At 58.3% G+C, this 21,550-nt stretch overlaps 1 protein-coding gene across 1 annotated transcript; it reads right to left on the bottom strand.

The window, feature by feature from the left end:
- Positions 1-863: 863 nt before the first annotated feature.
- On the bottom strand, positions 864-18,698 carry IL2RB (interleukin 2 receptor subunit beta). Its single transcript, XM_026490898.4, has 10 exons — positions 18,570-18,698; positions 15,293-15,413; positions 14,746-14,860; positions 13,840-13,918; positions 11,596-11,701; positions 9,790-9,938; positions 8,585-8,750; positions 8,008-8,122; positions 6,502-6,586; positions 864-3,916 (listed from the first exon to the last, which is right to left on the bottom strand). Exons 2-10 carry the CDS (start codon positions 15,387-15,389, stop codon positions 3,161-3,163), a joined length of 1,668 nt encoding a protein of 555 aa, XP_026346683.1. The 5' UTR covers positions 15,390-15,413; positions 18,570-18,698; the 3' UTR covers positions 864-3,160.
- Positions 18,699-21,550: the final 2,852 nt, after the last annotated feature.

The following is a 21,550-nucleotide window of genomic DNA, read 5'->3' as shown; positions in this document are numbered from 1 at the left end:
CCACCCTGGACATGTCACACTGTAGCTTCTGTAGTCCACCTGGTGTAAGGCAGCCCCTCGTTCTGCTCACAGCCAGCTCAAGTCTCTCATCAGACACGGTGGGGACAGCTGGGTTCCCTGGGCATGTCTGCTCATAGGCCCCTCTCGGTTTTCCAGCCCCTAACACCTCAGCCTCGGTTTTCCCTGCCTGGAAAGTCAGTCTGGGAAGATAAGACCTTCCGTTGTGGAAGGAACCCGAGGGATGATCTGGTCCAGCCATGTCACCAGGTGCCAGCTATGATCCATCGGGACCTGCCTACAGAATCTAAAACTGTCCTCAAGCCTCGCAGAAAGGATAGCCACGATCAGTTAGCAATGTCTGCCGTGAGTGGGTGCAATTGATTAGTGATGTCTGCCACGGGTGCAGCTTTATGAATGCCAGAGATTGCCATCCATGAGCTGGTCCAACTATTCAGAGTCAAGCCACAGAAGTAAAAAGATTATATATATATATGTGTGTGTGTGTGTATATATATAATATTTATTTAATATATATCTTTATATACATTATTTATATAAAAACATATATTTCATTTTATTTATATTTATTATGTATTATGTTTATATTATGTTAATTTATATTATATTAAATATACATATCAATTGTAGTTTTATGATATTTTATTTTTATTTTCCCATGAGGTCATGTCAGATGGTGCCCAGACACAAAGTAAGATAAACCTGACTCCTGTTAGTGAAAAAGATATTCCTTTTACAATCTTTTTGCTTTCTCACCGTTTGGTGCTGGCTCTCATGTCTTCAACAGTTTCCCAACACCTGTTAACCTTCCCTTTAAAGAGAGCAGATTTCCAGCAGGCAATGAATTGAGACATTTTATTTTATTTTATTGACTTTTTACAGTTACCTTTTATTTATAGTAAATATCAGCTTTTCCATTTACAGAAGCAATACAAAGATTTTTCTTTTTAAATAAAAGTGTTTAAACAAAAAAGTAAATGGATTTGAAGAAAAATATTAAGTAAACAATAACAGAGATGGCACACAGGGAGTCATTGAAAGTACCTGTATCACAAATGCATGAGGCTTGAGAAATGTAACTGTCCCAAAAACTCTTCTAAGTAGAAACTGACTCACTGAGGGGTTTCACAGTTTGCCCTGGGACACAGAGCAGGGGTCTAATGCTCAGGCCCAGACTAAGGGGCCTTGTGACCCAGAACACATGGCATCGTATGGCAGGAGGTGGGAAGTGAGATGGCCAGGTAATTAAGGTCTTCCGTGGTAAGGATCCAAGACTCAGACCACCTCAGGAAAGGGGAGTTTATTTCAGACATAAGGAAAACAAGATCCTTGAGCGAACAGTCTGTAGCCCACTTGGCAGAAGGAGTCTCTGTACCAGAGCCCGATGCCCTCTGCTAACAGAGCTGAACTCCTGCTCCCCAGGCTTCTCCCAGCGCCTTCTCCACAGGCACCTGCTCCCAAAGACCTCCCTCCTTCCCTGAGTTCAGATGCTCAAGACTGGGAGAAATCTGATTGGCCAGTTCAGGCCCGGCCTCCCTGATTGGGCGGAGCTTCTGTTCTAAGCCAGCTCATAGGCTGCTTGTCGGCCTATGCGTTGGCTTGTGTCAGGTACCCAATCAACTAGGAGCAGGACCTATAAGTGCAGGCACTGCGCGCTCACAGCTCAGTAGCCTGGGACAGAGTCTTTTCCTTGCAGAGGCTCCTAGCATGGGAGGAGGAAGGTTGTGGCAGACATCACAGGTGTGATCTGTGCCAGGGACAGAGGGAAGAGAAGTGGAGAAGTGGTGGGGAGCACCGAGAAGGAAGGGGCCAGCTGCGTGTGTCTGTGTTTGTGTTGCGGGGAGGATTGCCGTGAAAGGGGGTGAGCCTCTTGCTGGAATGGGCGTGCTGGAACTTAGTGAGCATGCGGGTTCGCCTCCCTGAGTCTTGACCTCAGAAGAGGATGACGCCCCCTGTGTGAAGGCAGCGGGGCACAGGGAGTCCCAAGCAAGGTGGTCCCAGATAGTTCATTAATTCATCCAGGGAATAGGATGGGGTGCCAAGCTCTCTGTGTCCAATGCAGTGAGTGGAGTTGCCCTTCTGGATGCGGGGTGCCAGCCCCTGAGCTGCGGAAGAAATCCCTCCAGTAGAGGTCTAGACTCCCTGTGACAGCTTCAGAGCCTGCCGTTAGGAGAGGTTTACTTTCCAGCAGCATGCCTTAGGAGTCTGTGAAGCCGCTATTGAAAGATCCAACCAGTGTCCACTTTCTCTGGGAGATTTGCGTCCGTCCTTGGGCCACAGTGGCAAGGATACAGTAGTGAAGCATTCTGAAGTCACAAGAGATCCCAAGGGTGAAGTGACAGGGCCGCTTTGTCTAGCCATCCCATGACCCAGGGAACTTATCCCCCTGGCACTGAACCTCAAAGTTTGGGCACGTTAATGGAGGCAGTGTTTCCCTCCAAGGGAAGCAGAACGGACCCTTGAGGCATAAGGGGATTTGTCACCTAGATGAGGGAGGAGAGAGCACTGCAGGTACAGGGAACAGCAGGGGCGAAGGTGTGAGGGAGGTATGAGGGAGCTGCTGGAGGCTCAGTAGGCCCACCGGGAGGGTTCCAGAAGGGAACGTGCCCATGTGATGCTGGAGGAGCAAGAGCCAGGCCAAGAAGAGGCGCCGAGGGTAGTGGGGAGCCATGGCGGGGTTTAAACAAGGGGCAGCAGAGCCGTATTTGTGGTTCGGAGAGAGCACTCTGGCTGCCCTTTGCCAGATGGGTAGGAGGGGTGGGACTGGGGCAGGAAGCCCAGTGAGGAGGACACGGAGAAGATCCCTGGAGAACCCCGAGAACTCTCCCTGAAGAGTCCTTGCAGGGCTGGAGAGGAGGGATGCTTGAGAGGCAAAAGCCATAGGACTCCACGACGGGGGAGGGGAGCCACAGTGGCCCCCCCCCCCCCCCCCCGCAGTTCGTGGCTTGGGCCATGGGACCGGGGAGCAGCAATTACAGTTTGGAAGTCAACGGCTGAGTGTGCAGGGCTGCATGGGGCCCTCTGGCAGAGGTGTCCAGGGGGCAGCTAGACACCGGGTGACTCAGCAGTGGACAAGCCTCGAGGACAGAGTCGTCACCTGGGCCCGGCACAACAGTGGGCAGCGACCTGCCTGGTCGTCCATCTACACCGAATGAGCCGGGTCCTGATCCTGCAGCTCTTGGAGGGACAGGTAAGCATCGGTGTTCAGGGTCAGGCAGGAGGTAAGGGCCCTGACCTGGCCTCGTCCAGAGGGGCTAGCCCAGGGGAAGCCGACTCCCTCCCCGGGGCCTGGGGCTGGGACCTCCTCTCTTGCTTCTCTCAGGGCAAGCTCCAGGGGCGGCTGGCTATCCCCCGGGTCAGGAGCTCCTGGGGTGGGAGGCTCCAGGGGCTGGGGGGCCCAGGCTCTGGGAGCTCCTTCCTGCAATGAGGGGGGCAGCTTCTCTCCACCAGCTCCAGCGCCGCCCAGGGCCGTGTTGGGGGGGCCGGGGCCGCCAAGGAGACCAGGAGAGAAGAGCAGCAGGTCATCCCCAGGGGGGAAGGTGCAGTAGGCATCATCCTCGGCTGGCAGGGGTCGCAGGGGCGGGAGGAGAGACCCCTCGGGCGCCCCAGGCCCGCCCTCCTCGGGCTCTTCTGTGCAGGGATCATAGGTGAAGTACACCTGGCAGGCCTCGATCTCCAGGGCGTCGGGGAGGTGGAAGAAGAAGTAACCCTGGTTGGTGAAGCAGCTGGTCAGCGAGTGGCCGCTCGTCTCGGTGGAGGGAGAGGGCCCCTTCTCCTGCTGCAGCAGGAGCAGCTGTGTGGCCTTGGCGTCCCTGTCCAGCACCTCCAGCGGGGAGATCTCGGGTGCCTGGGTGTTGGGGCTGAAAGATGACGAGGGGAAGGGCGAGGACAGCCACTTCTGCCAGGAGAGATAGCGGACGGAAGGTGAGTGGGAACCTCCAGGCTCGCAGCAACAACTCTAACTACAGTCTACTCAGGGCTGCTACCTCCGGGAAGGCCTCCCTGACTGTGCCCCACCCCCACCCCAACCGGCTTGCGGACCGCTCTGGGTCAGCCCAGGGAGGGTGCTTGCTGCGGGTGCCCAGGGAATGTGTTGTTTCGATGAGGGACTGTGTACGGAGTGCCCGCGGTGAGTCTGGCACCGCGCTAGGCACCGGGCAAAGGGTGAAAGCCTCATGCGTCTGGCAGGGGCTAGCACAAGTGTGTGAGTCCACAAACCAGCGTCAAAGCCGAAAGAGCTCTGGAGCCCATCTTGTCCACCTTACAGATGCCCAGACAGGGGGCGTCCCCTGCCCTGATAACACAGCCAGCAGTGGCAGAGCTGGGAACCAGGCTCCCCGACAAAATCTCTGGTGGGCACGAGGGTCCTGCCGTTCTCTGTGCCCCCCCACCCAGTGCCATGCAGTCCCCACCTGCCACACCGTCCCTCCACAGAGAGAAGAAAGTGCCCACCAGAGCATTTCCCAGTCACTCCGGAGTCCAGAGAGCCCTGGCCTTCCCTGACTGTGTGACCCTGGGCAGGTCCCCGCACCTCTCCGAGCCTCAATTCCACAACGCTTAGCCCCCTTTCCTAACTTCCTTGCTGTGGGCCAGCAGGAGGATGTCAAATAAGAAAATAAAGGCAGAACTCCCTGGCCCAGGGTAAAAGGCAGACCACCCACAGAAGCGTAAGGGACAGTAGGCCCCCAGGGGGTGTGATGGGGGTCACGGGTGGGTACAGTTGAGAACTCCAACAGCCCTCTGTCCTGGGAGCCCTCAGCCGCTGGACTGGGTCCCCTGAGCACACGGACCAGGCCCAATGGGCTCCTCCTACAATCCTGAGAGGGGGAGTGCAGATCCGCGGTGGGGGTGGGGGGGAGGGTCTGGCCATGGAGGAGCGGCAGGGCCAGGCCGGGCCTGTGACCAGCACTGGGTGCCAGGGCCTCGCTGGCCCCTCTCAGAGGTGTGTGTGTTCAGCCACTTTCTGGACCTCCGTCCACAATGCCCTGAAGCAGGGGTGGGAGACGGGTGCAAGGAGAAACGTATCCCCCTTCACTCACACACTCATGCACTGGCACGCATACGCCCGGGTCCCGTGACAGGGCAGTGGGCCTCGTGGCCTGCTAGCCAGAGGTCCTGGGGTAGAGAGAGAGGAGCAGACCTCCAACCCAGATGCGGAGGGGAGGGTGGGGTCCCTCTTGGCTGGCCGCAACCCCCAAGCACATGGTGCATCCCCAGTGCTTCCTTGGGGTACCCCCTCCACACCCTAGGTCTGGGGCAAGCATCTAGACCTGGGGAATGACCTCATGGGAAGATGGAGTGGTTTACACCTCTCCAGGATGGAGCCCACTGCCACCTCAAAATGTCCTAGTCCCGTAGAATCAGAAGGATTTCACCCTGGAAGAGGATGAAGGAGGCATCTAGTCCAGCCTCCAACCAGGAATCCCTTCTGCTGTATTTCTGACACATAGCCAGCCAAGGCTTGTTAGAATGCCTCTGTTGATGGGGAGCTCACTACCTTTAGGGCTTTAGGAAGAATTTTAAGGAGATACATTCCCCCACATGAAGAGGATTATAGGCAAGCTATCCCCAGTCTTGGAAGTTTTCCAAAGAATTCCAGAAGGGGCCCTGATCAGCCATAACGGAGAACTCAAAGCCAACTCCGGGCACCTCTGGCCCAGTATGGCTTTCCAGCCCCTCCGCACTCCTCCTGATCTCCCTCCACCCCCACCTCATCCTCCCCCAAATCTAGAGAGTCTGGGGAGGGGAGGGTGATAGAAGCAGCCCACCACAACCCCCTTCCCCCGTCACACTTCCTTCCTGAAGCAAGAGTGGGCTCAGGGAGGGGAGGGGACTGAGGCTTAAATGGGGTTCAGTGTGTTACTACTATCTGGGCCAGCACTTTCGCAGTGACTCCGCACCAATTGATGAGAAGCGGCTCAAAGTCTTGTTACCGTCTAGGATAGGGTGCGGAGTCCGCTCAGGGCTTTCTGCAGCGGGGAGAGGAATCACTGCCCATGAAGAGAGTCTGCCCAAGTGGGGGCGGGGTGTGTGGAGAAATGGCAAGTCCTGCTCAGTCAACAGAGCAGTGACAGCAGTTCTAGCTAGGGCCCCTTGAGCACTTACTGTGTTCCAGCCAGCGATCTCCGACCCATCCACGTAGTAACATGACTTCCCTCCCCATTGTACAAGAGAGGAAACTGAGCACAGAGACGTTCTCTAACGCGCCCAAGGTCACACAGCCAAGAAGGGCTGGAGCCGGGATTAGAACCCAGGCAGTCTGGCTCAGACGGGAGGTGCCATTGAGCCTAAGAAGGCTGGTGCCAGAGCTGGGGAAAGGGGCCCACACCCAGCCCAGGGGCGGCTCACTTCAGTATTCGGCTCCTTTCGCAAAGTGCAAACCCACTGCTCCCGAGCCACCTCCCCCCCTACTCATACTTCCGGCCACCCTCTGGCCAGCCCGAGCCAGCTGCCGGCTTCTCTCCTCCAGCACCAGACTCTTACCTGGAAATCTCCCCCATGCTCTGACTTCAGCTGGGAAAAGAACTCGGAGGGGTCTGGGATATGGCACTTCAGAACCTTCTTCAGCCTGAACAGGGGAGGAGGAGGGAGGGAAGGTGCGTGAGAAAGGAAGAGGGCCACGGTGTCCTGCTGGCACCCCACAACCCTGAAGGGAGAGTACAGAGGTGTTCCACATTCATCTGTTGAATCAATGCCAAGTGAATGCCCAGTAAGGGAGGGTGCTGGGCTGGTCCTGGGGACACGAGAATGGCAAACAGAGAAGGTCTCTGATCTTAAGGAACTGACATTCTAATGGGGAGACAGACATGAACCAAGTGTGCAACATGACCATTCATTCTGTGGAAACAAAAAGCAGAGGGTTGTGCAAAAGAAGGATATGGGGGTGGGGGACCACAGGAGCCAGAGCGGTCAGGAACCACACAGAGCCAGATGTCTGGAGGAGAGTGAACGAGGAGACGGGAGGTAGGAGAGAGGCCAGATTGTGTGTCTCCTTGTCCAGGCCGTCATGGATGGTAGTTCAGGTTGTGCACTGCCCAAAGGCACCTGGTTTTAGGGGGGTAGTGAGTGGGTGCTCAATTTCAGCCCATGCTTTGCTGGCCAAGCTGAGCGCCCCAGTATCTGCATGCATCTGCCTCAAAATATGGTCATAGCCTCAAGGCCCCAGAAAGCCTGGCTGCCCCCCGTCTAGATGTTCAGGCTCAGGTCAGCCCTCTCCTCCACCCCTTCTGGTCTCCAACCACACCTGCCCCCCTGAACTCTCCGTTTCTGTAATGCTCCTCCCTCCTTCCCAGGTAGGGCCTTTGCACACCCTGTTTCTTCTGTTTGCGATGCACTCCCCACTGCCTCCACCCTGCCTGGTTAGCTCCTCCTTCAGATTTCAAGGGAATGATCACTTCCTTGGGCATGCTTCTGCCAGCCACCCCTCCACCAGGGTTCCTCTCCCTGTTGTCCGCTTCCAATCCATCGAGTAGCTTCCTTCACCATCCTGTTACGGTGTGTCATTGTATTTGGGTATGATTTATAAATATCTGCCTTCTCCCGCGTGACCATGAGCTCCATGAAGACAGAACTGCGTGTATGTGGCTTGCCCTTGTATTCCCAGCACTGGGAGCCAGGCCCGGCACTGAGCTGGGGCTCAACCAAGAAAGGAATAATCTAATGAATGCCGGGACCTAGAGAGATCCATGGGGACACACACATAGAGACTGCTGGCATTTGCACACACACAGACACACATGTGTGCACACACGTACTCAGAGTCGTGCTCTGGGCGGGGCCTCCCCGGGACTCTCCCTCCCCTGCTCTCCTCAGGCTGGTTCCCTGGGGTTCCATCTTTGGGGGGGGTGCCAGGTGGTAGAGAGGGAGGACTTTGGGGAGGGCGGAGGGAGCACGGCTGTGTCGGAGCAGGGGGCTCAGCCAAGGGCCTGACCTGGCGGGGGCAGGGGTGTCAGATGAGAGCACGAAGGAGCAGGACGGGAGGGCTCTTACCGTGGTCCGCTGTACTGACAGTTGGCCAACAAGTAGACCAAGATGATAAAGCCCAAGGCGCTGCTGACACCCATGATGACGTGGCCAAACCAAGGGAAGAGCGGGGTCTGCTTCTCTGAGGCCACCCAGGGGCAGGAGGAGAAGCAGGGAGAGGGGTCAGAGAAGCTCCCCGCCCCCCGGCTCACCCAGATCCCTCCAGCATTCCCCCGCTGCCACCCTGGTGCTGAGGGACAGGCTGACCTCTGCCCCAAGGCCTTCGCAGGTCCCGGCTGGCCCAGCACACCTGCTGTGTGCCGGGCCAAGAGACATTGCATTCCTCATCCCAGCAGCCCTGCCGGGTAGCACGGTGCCCACTTTACAGATGCGGAAACGGAGGCTTGCAGCTGAGATCAGCCCACCCCACCAGGCTGCTTACCCTGCAGGGTCGCAATGAGTGGGCTAACAATAGCAGGTAAGCATGACTGGGGCCAAGCCCGGTACCCCACTCCCAGGCCACCCCTACCAGCTGCCCCCAGGTCACACATCAGCCACCCCCCTCCTGTCTGAGCTCCATCCCACCCCGTCTGTCCCCTGGTACCTGCAGGCTTCGTCCTGAAGGCCAGGGGCTGACTCCAGGGACTCCAAGCCTTGTGGCTGCCTAGGTAGGCCCTTACCCTCACTTGAAATTCGTACAGGGTGCCTGGAGTGAGTGTGTCTAGGCAAATCCATTGCTGGTTCTGCCTGAGGACAAGCAGGGAGGCCTCCTGGGATGGAGACAGGCGGGGGGCTGTCAGAGCAGAGGGGTCCCCACGGCCCACCTCACCTCCCATAGCATGGCTGGCTGGGAGGCTGAGCAAATAACACCGTCCTTCCTCCCCGCCAGCCATCCTCCCCCCCCCCACTCTTCCCCCACAATCCCTGACCCCCAAGGGCATCTTGAACCCCTCCCTCACTTCTCTTCCACACACAAAGCCTGCGGCCAACCAGCCGGTTCCCCCTTTGAAACCCATTCTGGACCCTTCCCCTTCTCTCTCTCCTCCCCCCATCTCAGGCAGGGGCTGGTCTCCCTGCTTCGACCGCAACCCCGCTACGGTCTCTTTGCCACGCAACCGCAAGACCTCTCCCACCTCTGGATCACTCTTTTCACTTTTTTCCCCATCCCTCAGACACACGGGCCCCGCCTGTCTTGCCTTCCCAGGCGCCCGCATCTGAAGTAGCCTGCCCCAGGCCCTCTCACATGTGGAATCCTGTTTTGCGGCCTTGATAGCACTTATCAGTATCCCCTAGTCTCCAGTTTCCGGGTTTGCAGGTTGCCCTCCCCCCATGTGAGTTTCCTGAGCTCCGGAAGCTTGTCAGTTTCGCCCTCCAACCTCTTCCCGGCGGCCAGCGGGCAGCCGGCACCCAGTCAGCACCCAGCGCCCAGTGAGTACTCCGTAAGTGTTGAGTGGGCAAATATGGGAGTGGGGAAGCAAGTGGGGAAGCAGCGGACCCCACTGGATGTGGACCACACTGGATTTGAAGCACAGGAAGGTGGCTTCCCAGGGCCTCTGAAATCTCAGAGGATAGTCACCTGCTCTCGGCTATGTAAACCCTTGCCCTGGTGCCAGCCTGGCATCTGCCACCAGCTGGGACCCCTGGGTTGTGGGGGGGCACTTATGGGGAGGGGGAGGCCAGGGCAGGCAGTACAGGGGAGCGGCAGGGACTGCCTGGGGGCTGCCGTGGCTTTGCTGACATGAGGGATGGACAGGGTGACCAGGACAGGAGGGAGGGGCAGGGCAGGTGGGGACCGGGCCATGCACTCACCTCCCAGCTGTGGCCTGGGGACCTTCTCCGAGCCTCAAACTCCAGGTAACTTTCAATGTAGTGGGAGGACTGAGGGACTTTCCAGGTTATGTTGCATTTGTGGGTCCCGACGTGGGTGACTTGGAGCAAGTCGGGGGCCATCAGGCGAACTGGAGGCAGGAGAGAGGAAGGGAGAGTGAGCTCGGGGTATGTTGGGTCACGATGCTGAGGTGATAGAGCTCAGACGCGCCCCCACCTCTACCTTTGCACCTGCTGTTTCTCCCTCCTGGGTGCCCTTCCCCCCAGAGATGCTCACTTGCTTGGAGAAGCCTTCCCCCCCACCCATCACCCTCTACCCCCTCACCTGTTTTATTGTCGTGCCCCGCACTTAGCCCCACCTGACATATCAAGTATCTATTTGGGGGTTTTTGTTCATTTTTCTGTCTCCCCCGCCAGACCGTGAGCTCACTAAGGGCAGGGGCTGTGGTCTCCGATGTACCCTTGGCACCTACAGCAGCACCTGGCACGTCTAGGCGCCAGACTTAGTGTGTGCTGTATGAAGAAAAATCAAGGCAGCTGCTCTCTGGTCCAGAATGGATCTGAGAGCTTTACATGGATCATCTCGTGTAATTTAACTGAATCTCAATAACCTTATAGGATTGTAAGATTTTATGATTCTGAAGTTAAACTGACGTAAGTTTTTATAATTCTGGAACTCTGTAGAACCACGCAAACAACACTCAGCGAATGTCTACTGAGCATGCGCCAAGCAGTTACTGTGTCTGGCTCACAGACCTTACACGACCCGGGTCCGGCAGATAGCCGGTTCTCCCCATGCTCGATGGGCAAACTGAGGCTCAGACGTGGGAAATGATATTCCGGGCAGACCACATTCAGTTAAGGCAGGGCTGCATTGAGAACCCTGCCTAGATCTCGCCCTTTCTCCCTTAGAGGCGGCCTCCCTTAGAGATGGTCTGGGGATGGCGCTGGGCACCCAGTCATTCAAAAAACCTTCCCAGTGGGGCGCCTGGGTGGCACAGCGGTTAAGCATCTGCCTTCGGCTCAGGGCGTGATCCCGGCGTTCTGGGATCGAGCCCCACATCAGGCTCCTCTGCTATGAGTCTGCTTCTTCCTCTCCCACTCCCCCTGCTTGTGTTCCCTCTCTCGCTGGCTGTCTCTATCTCTGTCGAATAAATAAATAAAATCTTTAAAAACAAAAAACAAAAAACAAACAAAAAAAAAAACCTTCCCAGAGCCCTGCCCAGTTAAGGCCTGGTGCTGGGTGGGTACTTGGAGTAGAGATATAGGGATGGCAGACGTTCTGCCCTCAGGGAGCTCACAGCCCAGTGAGGGAGACAATCCCCAAATCAGGCAGTGAAGACCCTGAAAAAACATAAACACCCTGAAAGAGGAGGTACAAAGGGCTGGGAGAATTTGGGAAGGCCTTCTGGAGGAGGTGACTCTTCACTGAGCCTTGAAGGGTGAGTGGAAATTCTCCTGGTGGGAAGAGCCTTCCAGGCTGTGGCACCCACAAATGCAAGGGCTCAGAGGCATGGATGGGCAAGCTGAATTCAGAGAGCCGGCCTTTGGTTGTGGCGGGGGTACAGGCCATGAGAGGAGGAGTGCTCGATTGGGAAGCCAGGGCCAGGTCCTGAGCCTTGAATACCAGGGGAAGGAGCCAGGACTACTGCCCGAGGGCAGCAGGCAGTGAGAGGTCACACGTGGGTATGGAGAGAGACTGGAACGGGCAGGATCCCAGAGGGAAAGAGAGGGCAAGAGGTTCCCAGCCCACCCGAGTCCCCCGACCCTTCCCGATTCCTCACTCACGGTTCTCAAAGGGCTTGAAGTCCTGGGTCATCAGTGTCCTCCACCTGTCGCCTTCACGGCACATTACACTCATGTTGACGATGTCAGCTGCTGTCAGACTCTGAGCCTGCAAGGGAAGGACGTGGTAGGGATGGGGGGTGGGGAGGACAGGGGAGAGGGAAGGCCAAGACTGCAACAAAAGTGGGGCCCCTCCACAAGCCCCACTGGCTAAGGCAGGGGTCGGCAGACTTTTTCTGTGAAGGTGCAGAGAGTAAATATTTCTAGCTTTGCAGGTCAAACGGTCTCAGTCACAACTCCTCAATTCTGTTGCTGGCCTGTGAAAAGCAGCCAGAGACACCTTGTAGGAGAACGGGCATGGCTGTGTGCCAATAAAACTTTATTTACAAAAACAGACAGCAAGCAGAATTTGACCCGTGATCTAAAGTGAAGTGAGCTGCCTCGAAAGGGAAGGAGTTCCCCATCACAAGAGGCATGCAAGCAGGATGAGCCCCCAAGAAAAGGCAGGTCTGGAACTGTACCTGGGTAATTATTTTGAGTGTGAAAGCCTCCCCTCTCCTATCTCTCCCCACTCTCACACCCTGACTTTTTGGGAAGGAAATGGCCAGGCAGTGAGCATCTCGGGCAGGCAAGCACCGCTCAGGGGCTTTAGGCATTTCTCTGGCTGATTCTCATAGCAATCCATCCTCATAATGCAGGTGAGAAGCCCAAAGTCATGCAACCGGTCAGCAGGGCAGTCCAGATTCAGAGCCAGGCCTCTTCATCCACTGCCCCCACAGGGAGGCTGCCCTGGGCTGTGACACCTGACCGAGCGCCGCTGGATGAAAAGCTTACGGCGGCCTCCTCCCTGTGCAGAGGAGAGCCCTGTGAGAAGAAGGTCTGATGCCGGTCCTCTCCGGATCTGTGCTCTGGGTTCTGAGGGTGTGTTTTCAGGTCTAGGACCCCAGGCACAGTCCCTCTGACCTGCCACAGGGCCCACCATGAGCGAACCTAAAACATGATCATCTGGTCCCCAGAGATGGGGACAATTCCTCCCTCTCCACCTCAAGGACCCTGCCCCTGCCTGCTTCTGGCTGCTGTGGGGGCCTGATGTCTCCAGATAACGATGGTAGTTCCGTCCTTATTACTATGATCCTAGTTGTTGTAAGGATTCCAGGGATACATTATGTCAGGTTCCTCTTGTCCCAGGCGCTCTTCTGAGCGCTGGACGCATGTTCTCTCATTCAACTCTCTCAACAAGCCTGTGAGACAGGCACTGCCGCTCTTCTCTTCCTGAAGCTCCGAGAGGCTAGGGCCTGGCCTGAGGTCACACAGCTAGGAAACCGTGGGGCCGGGATCTGAAGGCAGACCCTCTGCTGAGCCCGCGGGGACAGGCACGGCCGTCTGGTTCCAGCCGTGTGAGCCCATCTCCACATCCTCCTGCCCCGTAGGAATGGGTGTGACCTGATGACGGCTGGAAAATGTGCCCTGGTGCCCGCCGCTGCCAAGGAGGGCGTGACAGACGGGAATTTGATGCAGGCCCGCACGGATGTGGCTGCTCGCCCATCTAGAGGGTTCGATCGCGGCTCTCTCCCCTCACTGGCCGGGCCTCTCGGAGCCTCTGCTTCCTCACTGGTGAGAAGGGGACCGTGCTGGTGCCCACCCACAAAGTCAAAAGGATCCAAGGACTACGAAGTCAAGTGCATGCTCTGTTCGGGGTCGGGGGCCTCGTGCTTTAACCCACAGAACAGTCTCTACGAGGCAGCTGCCATCATTTGTGCCCTTTCGAGAAGGGAAGCCTAGGACTCAGCAGCGGCCCGATGTCACCCAGCGGGTGTTCCAATGGAGCCAGGGCTGGCACCCAGACCTTCAGCTCCAGAACCCACACTTTTAAGCCCACGCTGCCCTGCGCTTGCCAAGACCTTGGGAAGAGTCAGAGGGGGTGTTGTTATAGGTGGGCGACCCCCCCTTGATGAGGAGTACAGAAGTGTCACGGGACCCACAAAGCCTGGGGGAGACAGTGGAGCAGAGGCAGAATGACAGAGCCTCTCAGACCACAGATCCCTCAACCCCCAGTCGGCCCTGAGTTCTGGCCTTTGGATGCTGCCCTGCTTCCTTCCGCCTCTCTCGCCCCGGGCAGCCTGCTGTACCCCAGTCTGTAGCCAAAGCCGCTGAGCTTGCTGGGCCCCATCTCTGCCCCTGGAAGGACCCCCCTCCCCCCACGCACCTGCCCTCCCCTGGGCTCTCTTCTCGGCCCCCACTACTCACATCTGGGGACCCAAGGATCAGGTGACAGGCCCAGAATGCCGGGCTCATCAGGAGCAGGTCACAGGATCTGTTCCAAGGCCTTTCGAGGCAAAAGAAAATTCTCAGGACAAAAGGAGGGACCCCCCAGAGCCGGCCCTGGGGAGGGCCCCCCATGCAGCAAGGCCGGTCTGTGCGGGGCTCTATGCCAACCTCAGCAGAGACCCCCATTCCCCCACCTGCTCCACATCCCATCACAAACACCTCTTCCTGCCCTCCCCAGCCTGGCCCCACAGTAGCCACAGTGATCTTCTAGAAACAAGCAGTTCAGGACATGTTGGTCTTCCCACCTAAAGCCCTCCAGAGTCTTCCCATGCGGGTTGATGGAGGCTTTGGAACCCTGTGGAATCATCACCCACCCAGGGCCACGGCCAAACCCAAAGGCACCTTTGCTGTTGCTACCAGAATGTCGGGATCACAGCAACCCCTTCCCTGACTCCCTCCCAGCCCCCAGGCTCCCAGCCATGGCTCAGGCCCCTGTCCCCGCAGCTGCCCTAAGAGTCTCTCAAAAAGCTTGGGGAGCCCCTTTTCTCTCCCCTCTTGCTTCTAGGGTCGACTCTAGCCTCGGCCCAGCAGTCTCACAACCCAGTGTCCCCCAACTACCGTGTCTTGCTTGTCCCCGGCCTCTCCCTTGCAGCCTGGACCCCACTGCTCACTCCGCCCTGGTTCCCGGAGTCTAAACTACCGACTCCTATATTTTCCAGACTTCTGTGACACCAAGAGTCTGTGGGTCTTATCAGTCCAAATTCTCAAAGTGCGACATCTTGGGGTCTACCAGTAGGAATCCCAAGAGCGTAAACACCAGTGATTATAAGAACCACCTCCCCCCTCCTGAGATGTTGCCATTTTGCTGGTCAACCCCACACTCACCGTCTCTCCGGCTGAGCATGGATCTTGCAGGATGTGACCTGCGGGTCCCCATCCCAGCTCCAGACACAGGAGATGTTGGCTTTTGAGTTGTAGAAGCATGTGAGCTTGGAAGAGTCTGCCGACAAGGTGAGGCATGAGTGGCTGGCCACGGGGTGCCCACAGCCCCCCAGGGCTCACCCACCACCCTGCTCCCTGTGCCTACCAGATGAAGAAGGAGGCAGCCCTGCTGGGCAGAAAAGAACTCAGTGGATCCATTTCAGAGAGGATAACACTGAGCCCCAGAGCCTGCAAGGTCCCGCAGGCAGGCCGAGGCAGAGCGGGCATGAAAAGCCAGTGTCTTCCTTTGGCGTGGGGAGACACATGGGTGCAGCAGGGACAGGACAGAAGGGCCAAGGGAGAAGGTGGACACCCTCGCCTCCCTCCTTCCCTGCCTCCTGCCCCTGCTGGTGGGCCTCTGCCAAGAGCAGGGGTCCTGAAAGGGCTTCTATAAGGGTGTTGGCCTCCTCCCCAAGAGAAAGCACGGCTATCCAGATGCCAGGGTCCTCACCATTTGCCACTGTGGATCCCCGAGGGATGGCCAGGGCCAGGAGGAGGACAAGGAGGGACAGAGAGCAGGACAGAGCAGGAGCTGCCATCACATCCATGAGTGGGAGCTGGGGAAGGGAGCCCTAGAGGGAGGAAGAGGGGGAGAAAACACAAGTGAACATCTGCTCCAGGTCCCTGGCTGCTCCGACAGGCTGGCTGAGCCCTGCCGCTCTCAGGGTGCCCCGGTCTGCTCTCTACCAAGCAACATCATTCAGCCTCAGGGCCTTTGCACCTGCTGGTCCCTCGGCTCCACACATACTCCCTTCCTTCGGGGATTCAGGGAGCCATACATTGTCAGGGCTGAAAGGGCTCTCTGAGCGAGCCCACCCCCTTGTTCAAAAGCTGGGGAAACTGAGGCCCAGAAAAAGGGATTTGCTCAAGTCCGCATAAGGAGGCCAGCACAGAGCTGGGATTAGAGTTCACCTCTTCTCTGCCTTGCTGCCTCCTTTATCGCAGCTAAAACCATCATCAGGAGGCTCCTAGGTGCCAGACGGTCTTAAACTCTTTAAATGAAGCCATAAGGACTGTATTGGAGATAGCTCTTATCATCTGCATTTTCAGACGGGAGAAACTGAGGCACAGGGACGTAAAGCAAACCGCCCAAGGTCAGACAGCTGGTAAGAGGCAGATATGGAATCCGAGCCAGGGCAGACTGCCCAGAGCCCAGGCAGGGGCTCCCGTAACTTCTCTGATGATTATCTCCCCCCCACCCCCAAAACGAGACAGTTGACATGCTCGATACTCATGTACGGATTACGTCACAGCAACACTCGTGGGGTGCACTGAGCACTCACGTGTGCCCAGCACTTTACCTACACCAGATCATCGTCTCTCCCCGGCAGCTTGGGGGCTGGATGCTTGTATTATCCCCTTATACAGATGAAGCCGCTAAGGCTCTGAGTCATAAACCCGCCAAGGTCACGGCGCAGAAGGGGCAGAGTTGGGATTTCATCCCCCGCTCACTCACCCCTAGGGCCTGTTCCCTCACGTCCATCGGCCCTGCCCAGACCCTGTCCTGGGTACTGGTCCCAGAGGTAAGGCCAACAGCTTCCTGGCCCTGGAGTCGAGGAGTCAGGGCCCAGCAAGGCACAGGCCAACAGTCAGGTGTCTGGCTTGGGTTCGAAAAGAAGCCTGGCCCACCATCCCCACAGGAGGGGGAGCTCTCCAGCGGGGGTAGGGGATGGGGGGCTGGTTGCCTTTTTCTGTGGGAACGCCCGCACAGCACGGGGCACAGCGTTGGGACCCTCAAGGGGTACAGCAAGCCCCCTGTGCCCCCCTACTCTCTCAATCATGGCCCTGGGGCACGGGCACTATCAGCTCCCTGGAGGCTGTTACCCCAGGCCAGCACCAGCCAGCAAGCCAACCCCATGCCCAGGACAGGACCTGGTACAGAGCCTCAGGATGAGGGGAGGAGGGTCGGGGCAAAGGCGTGCAAGATCACAGGAAGGTCAGAGCCAAACCACAGCCCCAGCAGAGGCGAGCCAGCTGGAACAGAAGCATGGTCTCGAATGAGTTCCCCGCCACTCATAGCAGAAAGGGCGCGGCGACGTACATCACGATTGCAAAGGGCACAGGGACGGGAGCGTGGGCTCTTCCAGAGCGGGTCGGGGCAGGGGGGCTCCTGGCCTGCGCTGAGGCTGTGCCCCGCGGAGCAGGGAACTGAGGCTCAGGGAGGTTAAGGAGCCCGCTCGAGGCCAAGCAGGACCTCTGAGTCCGAAGCCCCGCGCGTCCCGGGTTCTCACGCACACCCACGCACCCTGCCCTCCACGGCTGCACAGCCACGCTGCCTGACTCATGACGTCCCCACCGCAATCCTGGAAGGTGGCTGTCGTCACCCCTCTTTGATAGATGTCAAGACTGAGCTCAGCGCGGCCCGGGGAGCTGGACTCAAGGCCAGTCATCTGATTTCAAGTGAGATGATACTGACAGGGACAGTGATGATGATGACGGTGGTGATGGTGACAGGGATGATGACAGGGGCGGTGACTAATTCTCAGCTCTCATTCTGTGCCTCGGTCCTTAGCACTCAGCAGATATCACCTCACTTAGTCCCCACAGCAACCCTGGGAGTGGGTACCATTATGACTCCTTTTCTCAGATGAGGAGGCCGAGGCCGGTAAGCCTCTCGCCCAGGCCAGAGTGGGGCTGGGCTGGGGACTGAACCGGGTCAGTACCACCTGATTTCCCGCCACTGCTGGGGTTGACACTGTGGGCCCTGGGGCGCGCGGGGTGGGGGGGGGCGAGGACCAGAGGCAGGAGCTCGGCAGCCAGACCGCTGCCTTGATGGGTGCCATCCCCCCTCGTCCTCCTGCCCCCCCCCCCACTGCCCCACACAGGGTGGTCGGCGGATGGGGGAGGGGGGCAGGGGGCTGGCCTCTTGCTGTTTAACTCCCAGAGCTTCTCCCCAGCTGCGTTCAGAATCCCAGCTGTGGGGCTAGGAAGGGGGACCCTCAGAAGTGGCTCTGCCCCCCAGGCACCCCACCCCTGAGGACCCCACCCCTGAGGCGCTCCAAACACAGCTCGCAGCAGGAGGCCTCGTTCCCCAGGAGAGAGGGCGGCCCCACAGACGGGGTCCCGTCCCCTCCCGCGGTGCCTGGAGACACTACTGACCTGCCCGCTCACACAGCCAAGGGAGGGACAAACCTGGACTCAAACGTGTGGGTCTGGCCCCCCGTCCAGGGATCCCAGAGGGGAGGCAACCCCACTTTATGGCCAGGTCTCAGAGAGAACCCCCTCCCACCTCTCCCACCCCACAGCCTCTTAAGGAGCACTTTACACAGGGACGCCTCCGCAGTGTGGGTCCCCTTCCACAGCCGCCAGGAGGGGGCTCGCGTGTCCCCCCACCTCACATCCCAGTGCCCTCCATCTGGGGCTCCACTGGCCTCCCCCTCCCAGTCCTCCTGCCTCTTTCCTCACCCCTTCTGGGTTGGGAAGCCCCTCATCCCAGAGCAGCCCCCAGCTTCCCCAGGGATGGGCTGGGAAGGACGGGTAGCCCAGGACTAGGGATCAGCTTTTCCTCAAGCGGTCAGGTCCTGTGTCATCCTTGAGGGATTTCAAGATAAGGTTGGGGGCCAGCAGAGCTGGGAGCGGGAAGTTCCGGCAGGATCTCCTGGGACATCTCAGTGAGAGCTGAAAGTTGTCCCATGACCTTCACTTCCAGCCCCGGGGCAGGTGGCAGGACCGGGGAGGGAGCCCCAGGTCCCCGGGGAAGCAGACAGGGGCAGGGGGAGGGCAGTCACCTGGCTGAGACATGGGGCTGCAGCGCACTCTCTCGGGATCTCTCCACTGCTGGGTCCACAGCCATCTCCCCAGGGCCCTGCTCCGACCCTGACTCCGGCAGCCCAGGTAGCAGCTGGCTGATGAGGCCGGCAAAGACTAAAACCCCAGGGCCAGCCCACTTCCTGTGCAGAGGATGGAGGGGGCAAGGCCTGGGGTGGGGACGGGGAGAGATCAGGCTGGTGAGAAACTCTGAAACTCTTAAAGCACCTAGGGGCCAGATAAAGATCTCCCTCCTTCGCTGGGGGGGTGGGGCCGCGTGGGTGTCTTGGCAGCAGACACACTCACACATGCTCGCGCGCACGCTCACGCACACACACATCACACGCCCAATCCCTTTCAAATAGGCACCTTGCGGCACATAGGAGCCCGAAGGGGTGCAGCCCCTTCTTTTCCCTCCTACACCACCCCAGCCCATCTCACACGGGTCGCTTCAAGCCTCTGACACCCTCATCCAGTCATACACACACACAGCCACTGCCAAACCCCCAGGCCTCACACAAACACGTCCTCTGAAGTGTCCCCAGCGCTTCTCACACCTATCTCACCCACCTCTCGGAGACTCCCTTTTCACCCAGCCTTCCAGGGAGCCCCTTACTTCGTTTAGCATTCAGAGAGGACCATGTTCCAGAGCTTTGCGAACAGGCAGGTTGATGGCCTCTTATTGAACATTCTAGAACATTCCTTTTCCTTTCAAGTCTTGGTTCCTAAGCCTTCCTTCCCCACCCCCTGCTCAGGACTTTTTTCCAAATGATGAGAAATTGGGGGCCACTCTTTAGAAAGGTGCGCACCGCGTCATGCACAGTGTCCCAGGCGCAGGGGCCCATGAAGTTCCATCCAGCGTCCAGAAGCAGCAGCTCTGCGTTCTCTCTTTCTCCTGACTTTAATGACCCTGCTCCAGGGGGGGTTTCAGATAAGCAGTTCCACAGAGCCTCCCATCTGCATGGAAGGAAGAGCAGCATTGACAGCTCTGAGAAGAGAGTCAGTGGGCTCCCTTCGGAGCAGAAGCAGAAGGAAGAGGCCAGCATCCCTGAGAAGAGCGAGACCTTCTTTAGAGCCTGCCTGCAGAGTGACCCTCCCTTCCCGGGCGTCAGTGGCCACCCGGCAGAAGGAGGCATGATGGTTCCGACCATCCGCCGCACAGAGTGGGCTCCCCCACTTCTCCTCTCTCCCAGAGCAAGGCTTTCCGGCTGCAGGAGTGGCTTGTCCACACAACCACCACAAAGAGGAGAAGAATAGCCAAGATTTGGTAAGCTTCGACTATTTCTAGAAGCTTCTCGAGAAAGCAGGAGCGTTGGTTCTCCCAGGAAGGGAAGCCAGGCCAGGAAGGCGGAGGTAGGAAGGATGTTGTTCGCTGCAGACCTGTGTGTACCACCCGAACATATTTCCTGCCCCCGAATCAATGCCTTCAGCTGAAACTTCTAAAGACACACAAAGAAAAACTACAGCCAGAAATCACAGACCCAGCTTGCCATAAGCAGACACCGCCGGCCGCCTTGCCCATGGCGATGGCCTTAGCCTGCCCTGCATGGCCGGCCGGCAATAGTTCCCCTCCTCCGTCCTTCTTTCCTTAGACCCCTCTCTCTTTCATTCAGCAAACATTTATTGGGCGTCCAAGATGGCCCAACAGCAAGTGAAGGACCTGAGCCGACTTTCTGAGCAGCAGCAGGCCACAGGCCAGCCTAGGCCCAGGGGAGGGAGGGGGCTCCATCCAGTCGGCCGTGGCGGTAATAGGGCATCATGCGTCCTCCCCCTGCTGAGGCGGTTTGAACAGGGAGGGGGAGAGTGACAGCGGGAAGCATCCCCCAGCCAGGCCCAGAGGGTTGAGCTTCTGCTTAGGGGCTCAGGCCAGGCAGGATCCCTGAGGTGGAGGGGCAGGGGTGGCTATGGGGGAGCCGGGAGAGCTTCAGCCCTGCGTGGTCTGCATCCTCCACCTAAAATCTAACGGCTGGAGGAGCACGCGGAGCCGGGGGGGGGGGGGGGGGGGGCACATCGTGGTGGAGAGAAGGTGGGAATGGGTCCCTCTCTCTCCCGTTGGGCCCCATCCTCCTGGGCATCTGCTGGACTCCATTGGTCAGCTTCCCTAGCAGTCCGGTGGAGCCGTGGGACTGAGGGGCCCAAGTGGGATGTGGTGGAAGTGATTTTGTCCTACTCCGGGACCTAAAACGCTCACCATGTTACTCCTCTGTGTGGGTCTGTCTCCTTCCCCCTCCCCCTCTCCTGTCTCTCCTCCTGCCTCTCCTCCCTCTCTGTCTCCCCCTCTCCCTCTCCCCTTCCTCTCTCTTCCCCTCTCCTCCCTCTCTCTCTTCCCACTCTTCCTGAACCCCCTCTTCTCTCCCCCCTCTCCCCCTCCTCTCTCTTCTCCTCTCCTCCTTCTCTCTCTCTTCCCACTCTTCCTGTCCCCCTCTTCCTCTGCACCCTCCCCCTCTCCGCCCTCTCCCTCTCCGCCTCTCTCTCCCCCTCCCCTGCCAGAATCCACTAGAGACATGAAGCCCTAGTGGGCACCTGAAGGCCCCACTCCCTACTCCGCAGACAAACCACACTGAACCGTAACAGGAACAAGAGGGGAAAAGGGCCCGGGTTTGGTTTCAGCAGTCCGTGGGTTGTACCCCGCCTGACACACAGAAGTGCCGCAGGTGCCCGGGCTGGGTGTTAAAGTCAGGTGAGGGCTGAGCGGGCAGGCCAGGCTTGCTCCCCCACCCCGGCCTGTGCAAGCAGGTGGGGAGCTCGTTGCTCTGTTCAGCCCCTACGCTGGTCCGAGCGGCCATCACCTGTCCCTGAGCCAGGTCCACAGAAGCCCCCTTCCTGGCCCCCCATTTCCACTCCTCACCCCTCCAGTCTGCTCTCCACTCAGCAACCAGAACAATCTTTCCCAGAGCCGAATCAGGTCATTTCTTTGCAGCTCCCCCCTTTTAAGCCTTCCAGTAGTTTCCAGCACATTCAT

Source organism: Ursus arctos, unplaced genomic scaffold (assembly GCF_023065955.2).
Source record: "Ursus arctos isolate Adak ecotype North America unplaced genomic scaffold, UrsArc2.0 scaffold_21, whole genome shotgun sequence".
Lineage (NCBI taxonomy): Eukaryota > Metazoa > Chordata > Mammalia > Carnivora > Ursidae > Ursus > Ursus arctos.
The sequence above is the reverse complement of the archived record's forward strand: the minus strand, read 5'-3'. Positions and strand labels throughout refer to the sequence as shown.